The 11,256-nt window shown below is 41.4% G+C and overlaps 1 protein-coding gene across 1 annotated transcript in view; it reads right to left on the bottom strand.

The window, feature by feature from the left end:
• Nucleotides 1-266: 266 nt before the first annotated feature.
• LOC108573484 (amyloid beta A4 precursor protein-binding family B member 1-interacting protein-like) overlaps nucleotides 267-11,256 on the bottom strand; it is a 96,606-nt gene continuing 85,616 nt past the window's right edge. Inside the window, 8 exon segments of the mRNA XM_017935943.1 lie at nucleotides 267-823; nucleotides 825-1,693; nucleotides 1,787-2,161; nucleotides 2,247-2,909; nucleotides 3,327-3,556; nucleotides 3,650-3,883; nucleotides 4,628-4,783; nucleotides 6,200-6,370. Of these exon segments, the coding sequence (XP_017791432.1) occupies nucleotides 343-823; nucleotides 825-1,693; nucleotides 1,787-2,161; nucleotides 2,247-2,909; nucleotides 3,327-3,556; nucleotides 3,650-3,883; nucleotides 4,628-4,783; nucleotides 6,200-6,370 (3,179 nt within the window). The 3' untranslated portion in view covers nucleotides 267-342.

Genomic DNA, 11,256 nt, shown 5'->3' with positions numbered 1-11,256 from the left:
TGGCTGGTTCAATTTCCGGTCAGCCAGGAACGATATCCGGCCAAACAGATTTCATACAGATATATAGATCTCTCTGGCGATAAACAACACAAAGCCGAACTTCATCTCTTCTTCGAGGATAATCGTCGATCTTTCGTTCTCCACTTCCCTCGTTCCGTGCTCGACAAACACAGAGGACGCTGAACGTGTGCACACTCAGGCATTAGGACCTCGAAACGGCGACCGAATGAATCACAGAGAACAAAGCGAATTCTTCTCGCCCTCTCTCTCTTAGTCCTTCCACCAGCTGCATAAACAGCAAAACCATCGCCTTTCGGGATGGGGTTGAAGTATCTGCTATTGTCAGTGCATCGCCCTGGTGGTGGTCAGATGTGTGGTCTCTGCCCTTTTCGGCGGTGGTGGAGGTGGCCTTCTTTTGTTAGCGATGGCGTTCACGATACTGATGCTACGATTATCATCGGCGAACCTGACAGTGGTTTGCCGAGCTGGACTGGAAGCGTACTCCACAGGAGCGTGAGGATCTGTCGCGTAGACGTTCTCGTACAGATTATCGGCCCCGTAATGTTCCTGCACCCAATTCGACACGTTGGTTTCCCTGTAGTCAGCCACGGCAGGTGGTGGATCACGGAAACCGAGCACTTCGTGCGGGGTCGTGGTCGAATCTAACTTGCATTTCTGCGCCACTTGCCATTTCTTCCTCATCACTCGCTGGAGATCCTTCAAGAAATCACCAGGAGGCGCCTGATCGGACGCGGCAAGCTTCTTGGGTGACGTGAGCCTCGTACTGTCCGATCTTCTCGGTGGCATGGGTTTCCTCTGAGGCCGGAAGATTGAACGTGATCTTCTTACCGGTTCCAGTCTTCGATTTCGGCGACGTTGGTGGTTCTTGAATGGTCACCCTACGCTGTGGCTGGGGACTGGAAGCAGCCTTCAATTCTGCTAGATAAGGCGGAGCCGCGTAATGGCCCGAGCCTTGCTTCATGGCACTTCGTCGTACGGTGTCCATATTCGGGTTTGGCCTGATTGGTTGAATTGTGTTGTGCTGGTGGATCGGTTGGTGGCTTCCGTATATCGATTCGGCCTTCGAGTTTTGTCTCGTCAAGCTGGAACTGCTGTTGTGCTGCTGCTGAGAGCCGTACGCCGGCGGAGGAACGAATGGCGGAGGTGAGGCGAAGTTTGGCGAACTTGGAGCGTACGTTGGCGTGCTCGCGCTGGATCCTGGATAGGAACTATGCGGAGAGGGCACCGGATTTCCGATGTTATTCGCGTGGAGCGAATTCTGCGCGTTCGAATTATAATTCTGGCTGTTCTGCATCGTTGCATTGCTCGCGCTCGAGTACATCTGTTGATTGTTCGACGGCCTCGACGGCGTGTGCGTTGGCGTGCTCTCAGGAGTCACGGAATTCGTCGGAGTCGACTGTTTGGGCCTTGCGCGTCGAATCGTTCCCGTTTCGCCAACCAGAGGACTCGGAGGTGGCGGAAGTGACGCTAGACTCAACGAAGAACCGGTGAGTTCTGGAGTGTTGCACACTGGCAGTTCACCAGGTGCTGGGGGCGGTGGCAGAGAATCCAAGGAGAGATTTGACCGGAACATCTCCGGTGGAGGCGGAGGAAGTGGCTCGTTGTCGGATTCTGTTTCTTCTGCGACTCTTGACGGTGACGGCGGCGGTGGTAACGAAGTAATCGAATCCATCTATGAAGAAAATGTATCGAGTAAAAAAATTGTTTCAATCGCATACATGTTACATTACCAAAATAAGGGAATACTGTTACAACAAAAACTCACCATACACGATGGTATCGGACTGGTAGGCGTCTTCGATTCCTGAATCTCCGTTCTGTTGTACCCCATAGGACTTGCCCTTTCTCTAACCGGTGTGCCAGGAGGAATAGGACTGACGGGAGTCGCGTTACCAGATCGATGATGTCTCTTCAACGTTCCAGATCCATCCGAATCGGTGCCGCTCCTTCTACGACTGTGCCTTCTGGTCAACGTTCCCGATCCCGAACTCGTTGGACTTGGACAAGAGTCAGGCTCGTCGCGAACTGTCTCGCCAACTTCTTTCAACTGCCTCGTGATCGATGTGAGGGGCAATTTCGGGTTCATCGAGGGCTTCCTCTTTATCGTGCCCGTTGGAAACTCGCCACACTCGAACGCTACCTATGATAGAAGAGCAAGCCGATAAAACACCACCGTCCAACAGCACCTAGATGACCCCCATCAAATCCTAAATTCTCGTAATTACCTCGCAACTGCTTGGTGCTCCATCGGACAAACATCCGCTGGAACTCGAGCTGCTGGCTCTGCTCAGCCTGCCGTCGTTGTTGTAACTCTGTCGTTGCTCGGAATTGTAACTTTGCCTCTGGCCGTCGTACTGTCTGGTATTAGCCACGTCCACGTTGTGCCTGGAATTCTCTGTGAACTGGCGAGCGTTGTCGTTGGTCGTGTTGTACTGGGTCTGATTCTGAGCCGGCACAGCGATCGAGCTAACTGAACAGGACCTTGCGTGTGCCAGCATATCGAGATCCTCTTGTGCAAGCTCGTCAACCAGAGTCCTGTAGTTCTCCATCAACTGTCTCCCGTACTTGGCCACCCTTATTCCGACCATCCATCGTTCCAAGGACGCGTTATCCTCCGCGCAAAGGAATTTAATATACTTCGTGGACTTTGGCTGCTGCAGCCTAGGATGCTTCACGGCGAAACAGAAATCTGTCGGTGCTTTGTACTTCTTCTTCCAACCGATGCCGTAGTAGATTTGATTCACGTCGAACGTAGCCAGACAAACCAGGTCGCGCGCAGTACGAGCCTTTTCCTTTGGCCAGTAGTAGAGGCCGGATGCTCGGAGAATGAAGTGGTACCTCTTCCAACCCTTCTTGCTATCAGATTTCAGATACAGCGGTCCCTCGACCTACACCGTTCACATAATTCAATACGTACAGCGACTGAACTGGAGTCAAAATTGAAGGTTCGACATACTCTAACACGTTCAAGACGTTTGCTACGTTTCTCACGACCGGATGATTCGATTTTACCCAAGTATTTAGTATCGTTAACAATTCGTTCTTCATTTTCTAATCTTTTCACGGAATATCGTGAAATAATGTGGCGAACCTCCGGTGGATCACGTAGGTAAATAAGAGAATCACTCGATGATCCATCGGTGAGTCACACCGTCCTGATCGTGTTAAGTATGCTTCTATTATTCGTTTCGCTTCCTTGCCTCTTTTATTCGTACATTTCCTCAGAACACTATCCGTTTCTTTTAGAATGTTTTTAGTATAATTTCGCGAATTAATGAAAAGTGTGATATGAAAAGGCTAATTACCTCTGGTACACCGACGTTGCTGCTAGAGAAGAATTCCTCCAGGAGAATATTACGCGAATGATCGTCGTATTCGCCGCTATTCCTATCAGACGGACCCAGGAGGAATCTTTCCGGTGTGAAAAATAGCTGAGTTTTCTCTGGCCTCTCGACGAAAAGCAGCTTGTTCTTCGAGTCTCTGGTCCACAGCAAAAGATTTTCTACCAGCAACTCGTGATCCTCGTACACCCTCTCTGAAAATCGACGTTACACGAGAGGGAAAGTAAAACATCTGCGATTCGTTGAAGATCTTTCAACGACGTATGTAATAGGGAAAAGATGTTCACCCATGAAAAGATCTGGCAAATGCTCGACTACCGCCCACTTTGGATCCATTGGCACGTGATTTTTATCGGCGAGAAGCCTGCACACGTGAGCTACGCTCATTCCCTCGTCTACGAGCAAGCTTTTGCCACTGCCGTCCAATGTGAACGCTTTGATGAAGAGTTTCTGAATGTTCGCCTCGCGCATCTTCTCCAGAGCCAAGAGGATTTTCTCTGCCTTAACTTTGCTGGCAGTGTCTTAACGGGGGGGAAATAGATAAGCGTTAACGTAGGATTTGTGTGTTTTTTATTTTTTTATTTTTAAGTGCATTGCAATCCCCGTGTTTGTTACTTTCGATAAATTAGAAAAGTGTATTTGTGACAAATGAAAGGAAAATATTTGGTGTCGGTAATAAAATTGATAGTTTACAAGAATAATCTTGAAACTTTCGTCTGTTAGTAGTTGCAGATCAAATATAAGATTTTTCATTTTTACGACAGTTTTGACCTCAATATTCACCTATAATTTCTATATCTAATCTACGAGTATTCTGTACATCGTTCAATACGCCTCTTAGAAATAGATAAAACGTAAAATAATTACGAAATTAACATTGATAGCTCGTGAATGAATTAATTTCGGGGGAAAGGCTGTATTCGGACTGATTACCGTGTAAAAAGTGGAAGATCGAAATTTAAAGACTGAAAGATCGAAATTTAAAGACTGAATTATCAAAATTTAAACACTGGAAGATCCAAATTTAAAGACTGAAAGATCAAAATTTAAAGGCTGGAAGATCCAAATTTAAACACTGGAAGATCCAAATTTAAAGGCTGGAAGATCCAAATTTAAAGACTGAAAGATCAGAATTTAAAGACTGGCAGATCAAAATTTAAAGGCTGGAAGATCCAAATTTAAAGACTGAAAGATCAAAATTTAAAACACCTCGAATTTTTCCATTGTTATCATTATTGTAATTAAGTAAAAAAATTGCAGCTCACCCATAAGTTGGTGAGACTGTTGCTGAGGGCCTGTGTGCATGGCGGTCTGAGGTGGTTTGTGCCCGGAACCGCTGCTGCTCGCGGAACTCTCGCTGGACAACATCGACACCGTGTCCGAGAATGCGCTGTCATTGTCGGGACTGTCGGTGCGCATAGCTGAAACAAATATTTGACAAATGTTATCCAGAGCAGGAGCTATTATACAAGAACAAACAGCTTCGCAATTACAACCTGGGCAGTAACTAGTTTAGTTTATCTCGCCTAAACATATTTGACTAGTGTGCTTTAAGTGAGATAGTATAGAAAGCAATATTGAACAGCATCCAATTATACAAGACAAATTTTGTATCTTGAGACCTACGTGTAATTGTATCCTCTGAAGTAGCTAAATTTGACGGGTTTTCGTCTTCGTCAATCTCGGATTACAGAAAATCCATATTGTTGTTACAGTATAGGACATAACTGACACATCGAATTTCTCATAGATCGAAGGATATAATAGAATTTTCAACATATAAAAGACAATTATATCGTAATACTTAAAAAATTGATATTTGTATGTAATTTTCTACCTCGAATATTTAGAGTAATTAATATTTAAACGTGGAATATTTCATCTATCGATGAAATCATTCAACCCTTTCGTAGGACGATGTTTAGGACGATGCAAGTACCTACTTATCAAAATATTTCGACAGTATTGCAAAATATTATAAAGACAATTATATCGTAATACTTAAAAAATTGATATTTGTATGTAATTTTCTACCTCGAATATTTAGAGTAATTGATATTTAAACGTGGAATATTTCATCTATCGATGAAATCATTCAACCCTTTCGTAGGACGATGTTTAGGACGATGTAAGTACCTACTTATCAAAATATTTCGACAGTATTGCAAAATATTAGGTCATCCCATAAGTTCGTGCCGAATTTAAAAATTCAGATCGATGTTTCCAACGAACCTTTACATTTGACAAAAAAAAAAACGTAAGCGCCTTCTCGTTCCACAACTTTTTTCTATTTTTTTAGTAATACCATTATGTCGTCGCTGTAGTATTTCCTTGAATTTTCCTTAAATTATTTTTCGTTCTCGGCACGAACTTATGGAACGACCTAATATATGGTTTCCTTATTCTTATTACAAATGTGACTAAATTAAGTTGTGAAAAACTGGACCATTTTATTTCCCTATTTTAGCGAACACCAAAACGGTTAACTAGGTATTTAATCACTCTCGATTCCACAAAGAATTAAGTTACCAAAAATTGGACCATTTTAACATTTCCTTATTTCACTAAACAACGAAAGGGTTAACTAGGCAACGTAACTACTCTGTATTCGATTACAGAAAAAAATTACAACGATAAAATAATAAATTTCCTCGTTCAACAAATCACCTCCAAATCAAGTTACCAAAAACTGCACCATTTCAAAATTTCCTTATTTCAATAAACAACGAAAGGGTTAACTCCCCCAATTCGATTACGAAAAAAAAAACAAACAAACGACAACGACAAAACAATAAATTTCCACGCTCGTTCCTTCAAACTCGACAAAACAAACTCACCTCCTTCATTCTTGCTGATGTCGGTATTGTCTCCAGCCGTGATCCTGGTGCTGTTAGGTCGACCCTGTCTCTGCGTGTCCGACGCAGGTGTAGCAGCGATGTCACCGTCGCAGCGGCGCTCCAGAGCGCACAGCTCGCCGAGTATGGCATCCAGATCGACATCCTGAGAATCTGCAACGCGAAGGGCAAAATCGATTAATCCTGCGGCAAGAGGGGGGAAAAACAGAAAGACGAGAAACTCGACGAGAAACGAACAGCGGCAGCAGCATCTGCCGAGGGTAAAAGTGAATATCTCACGTGGAGGAGAACGCCCAACTTTTCGCGGACGTTAAAAGAAGGATCGTGTTCGTACCGATTACGATCGCTGGGAAACTGGTAATGGTCGACACGAATTATGAACGATCCGACGATGAAACCAGTTCCGCGCTAATTGCCCGCACGATTGTACGGTCATCTGGTAACCGCACGTTCTCGCTCGTGTTCCTCGAATGTGAAACGAGGCCTCGGGCCGCAACTCTCGTGTACCTGACCTCGTGCAACCGAGGCGAAAGTCCTTGGCTGACGAAGAAACCAACGGTTTTAATTGCCACCGTAGATCGTTTGCCTGCAAAACTGGTCGATGGCTGTTTTTTAATTCTTCTTTTTTCCAATTTCTCGGGGGAGAATTCGTGCAGCACGTCGAATAAACAAACTTTTCGCATTCTAGGGAGAGCGGCGAGGAACAAAGTCGAAATGTGTCTTCCGTTAAGCTCTAATTATTGTAATTATTAATTTCGATGGAATTTTCACTGCCAGCGAACTCTTAATTCTTCGATAGAGCAACACTTATGATATCGAGGTGCAATTTCGTTTGCAGGAGCTACGTTGTATTCGAAGTTTTGTTGCAAGTTGTAATTACTGTGATTATCGAGAGTTCGATGGAATTTCTATGGAGGTCTCACGAGTAGCGTGTTCTCTTAGTACTTTGAAAAAGCAACACTTGTGACACTGAGATACAACTCAATTTACTGGAGCTGCGTTGTATTCGGTGTTTCATTGTAAACTGTGATTATTGAAATTATCAAGTTCGATGGAATTTCTCTTGAATTTACTCAATTATTCGAGAAAGCAACACTCGTGGTTCTGAGCTTTATTTTTATTTTCTAAAATATGTAACTATTATTTCTATTTTTTATTTATTTTACTGCCTTATACATGGATAATTTTAATAAATTTTATTACATTTGTTCTGCTTGAAATCTGTCTCCCTAACGATACCAATTATCAAGAATAACGCATAGAATTTCTCAAGCGACAGAATTAAACAGCATTTAATTTCACGGCAAGGAAAAGAAAGAAGAACACTGTATTCTCTACAACTGTACAAGAACATAAGTTCGTTCTAACTTTAAACGTTTCCGCGTTGGAGATCATTTTCCTGCAACCCTTGTTGCAACCATCTTCCAGGAAGCATCACATACGAAATCGAAGGTATAAGCCTGAACACGCTCCTCCGTGTAGTGTAATAATTAACATGGATCGTTACCCGCACGTGATAATATCGACTTCGTTAAGATAATTAAGAAAATTAGCCTCTGCCCGGTAAGACTACGCGGATCAGCCGATCTCGTTGGAGAAAATTGTTTAAAATGCATTATGCAATAGCTATACGGCACAGCCTGCTAAATGGTCGTCGCATTTTTAATTTCAAACGTTTCACTTCTTTCTTTCGTCATGGGTTCGATATTTAACGTTTAAAAAGTGTCCCTTTTTCCTTTCGTTATGGATAGAATACTTAAAATTTAAAAACTTTCAATTCTTCCTTTAGTTATGGATTGAATACTTAAAATTTAAAAACTTTCAATTCTTCCTTTAGTTACGGATTGAATACTTAAAATTTTAAAGCTTTCAATTCTTCCTTTAGTTACGGATTGAATACTTAAAATTTTAAAGCTTTCAAGTTTTCCTTTAGTTACGGATTGAATACTTAAAATTTTAAGGCTTCCAAGTTTTCCTTTAGTTACGGATTGAATACTTAAAATTTTAAAACTTTCAATTCTTCCTTTAGTTACGGATTGAATATTTAAAATTTTAAAAGTTTGCATTTTCCTTTAGTTACGGATTGAATACTTAAAATTTTAAAACTTTCAATTCTTCCTTTAGTTATGGATTGAATACTTAAAATTTTAAAGCTTTCAATTCTTCCTTTAGTTACAGATTGAATACTTAAAATTTTAAAAGTTTGCATTTTCCTTTAGTTACGGATTGAATACTTAAAATTTAAAAACTTTCAATTCTTCCTTTAGTTATGGATTGAATACTTAAAATTTACGAATTGAATAATTAAAATTTTAAAGCTTTCAAGTTTTCCTTTAGTTACGGATTGAATACTTAAAATTTTAAGGCTTCCAAGTTTTCCTTTAGTTATGGATTGAATATTTAAAATTTCCAAAAAGCACTCAAATACAAATTACTTCGATTTTCATTCTTCAGTGAACGCATTGAAATTCAGCTGTGATTATTCCATCACGAGGAAAGCTCTGCTTATCGAGAATTGTCCTCTTTTCGCAATACGAATCGCAATTAGAGAGTAGCAGTTCAGAATGAAATTCTTACGAATTGCGCGAAGGCGTGAGCTAAGCATTCCATGACAAGACTCACGAGTGCAACTAAGGGCACGTGTGTAGGCACACTCACTATGCCAAGTCCTTTCTACGCATTCGCTCAAGTGTACACGTAACACACGTTATATCCTAAAAAAGAAAAACTGTACACTGGCACATAAGATCTGTCCAGCACGGCTTATCGAGGTGATCAATTACTTGTGAATTAGTGTCAAGATCGCTACTAATTTCGGATCATGAGGTGTCACGTGAGCTAATCGAGCTGAAAGATAAACAAGTGAAGAAACTGTGATAATACGATGTTAGAACATTACGTACCATTCTTGCACGAATCTACAAGCCAACTTCTTCAAAAACACAATTAACAATGCTTCGTTATAAACAAAATCACAAATTTCCTCGTTCGTTTACTCAAACTTGAGTAAACAACAATATCTCCGGATTAATAAATAAATCTCGGAGGAAAGAAATTCGATAAAAATTTCTATGGAAACGAAATTTATTAGCACGCTACGCAAACTACATTTCACTCCTGCGTATCTGTGTGATAAGAATGATAATTTGAGAATGAAAAAATTCAAATTTTTCTTTAATATTCTATTCTAAGTTAAGGAATATCTCGGACGAAAATAAATAATAAACGTGGATAAAGAAATGTAATCGATCAAATCGTACACCGTCGATATCGTGTCTCTACCCCAAAGGATATCACTTTTCTGACAATATCTCGATCAACCAGAGCCTTCTCCATTCTCTCGAACAAAAGGCGAATCCATTTACTGGTCAGAGAGTATCAGGATTCAGAGACACCATCAAAGGTTGCCAACGAACGAATGACGAAGTCGACGTGGAATGCGACGGTATCTCGCTCTGAATTGTCCAGCTACGCGAATGCACGCGGATCTCTGCGTCGACGACGGTGAAGAGGAAACCCAAGAAACTCAGGCTCTAACTTTATCAATCGGATTCTCGTCCGTGGCTCGCATTTCCAGCCTGCTGACGCCAACTTTTCACAGGACAAAGATACGACAAACTATCGCGTCGAATAACGCTCGATATGTTAGAAGATAAAGGGGAATTTACCACCCTTCAGAATTTAGATACTTTTTCTCACATTCAGCTTTTCCTAGACTCTCTAGCCGGAATCTGAGGAAAATTGGTCGAAGCGTCTAATGCTAGGAAAATTTTGAAAAATTCGATGTTATGGTAACGTTGAAATTATCTCCAATTTTGTAGAATTTCGTTCTAGTCGGCTTTGATCTTCGTTTAAAAAATATTAGTATGTACGTGATAAATAGTTAAATGAGAGTACATACACATTAGTAAAAAGTCTCAAAAGTAAAGTTGTACTTCAGACTAGAGAGTGGCGCCTTTAGTCGTACTTTCACCTTAATTTTATCCTCATCAATTTTAACTCAACAAGGCAAATTTAAAATTTAATTTGTCAATGATACAAAATTTAAACTTTGACACGTTCAGAACAAAAGCGAGTGCCACTCGTGTTAATTAAAGTCTGCCGCAGCGAAAGGGTTGAAGAGCCCCAAAATCCATTTTCGGCACATTTTCTTCTAACGTACCTTTTCCCTAACACTCTGCAAGAAGAAGCACACAAGTGAAATAATTAAATACAATAGAAGCTCCACCATGCACGAGGTAGAATTGCAACGTTGAGGGAGACGACTTCGCGCAGCCAAATTCTCTACGCCGACTATACCCAAGAACGTACCTCCACTAATCACCAATTGTTAGTCAAAGACCAACCATTCATAAAGTTCCCGAACAGTCGTCTACTTAACAATGAGCTCTAATCGTGGTTGAGCTCAACTTCGTCGATCATGCGAGAATCGGTGCTTTCTGTGCGGCAGAACCGTTGACCAACGATAACAATGAGAGCGGAAGTTCTGCGAAACGTACTTATGCCAGGCGGGGAAACTCCGCTGGAAAGCTACTCGCACGATGCTTCTTGCGCTGTCCGCGATAACGCTTCGCTGGTAATCTTGTTCGAGCTGGTTTAAGCGAATACAGGAAGCAAGTGAATCTGAATTGTTCTTACGAGATAGTTTTTGACGGCGTTTCACCGAGGACAAGTGTCACATTTACGAGTGAAAATGAAATGCAATCAGTTGTACGAGGGTGGACTGAAAATTTCGCAGTTTAAATATGAAAGACTCTTAATAGGTTCTTGTAATTTTTATACCGTATAATTTGTGATTATTTTTACAGTGATTTACGAAGTTTCGTGGTTCTGTCATGTTTCTCTGCAGAGAAGAGATGGGGAAAACGAGAGTTCAGAGTTTATCGGTGTTTTTTGGACAGGAAATTTGGAAGCTTTGATTAACAATTCAAGCACAATCCAGCCAGTGAAAGCTTCAAAATTCTCGTTACTCTTTTATCGTTGAAGTTCCTTTTACTGTCGAATTTATCATTTTTATGAAAGAATTTAGTTTCATCGAA

This window comes from Habropoda laboriosa, unplaced genomic scaffold, assembly GCF_001263275.1.
Source record: "Habropoda laboriosa isolate 0110345459 unplaced genomic scaffold, ASM126327v1 scaffold92, whole genome shotgun sequence".
Taxonomy (NCBI): domain Eukaryota; kingdom Metazoa; phylum Arthropoda; class Insecta; order Hymenoptera; family Apidae; genus Habropoda; species Habropoda laboriosa.
The sequence above is the reverse complement of the archived record's forward strand: the minus strand, read 5'-3'. Positions and strand labels throughout refer to the sequence as shown.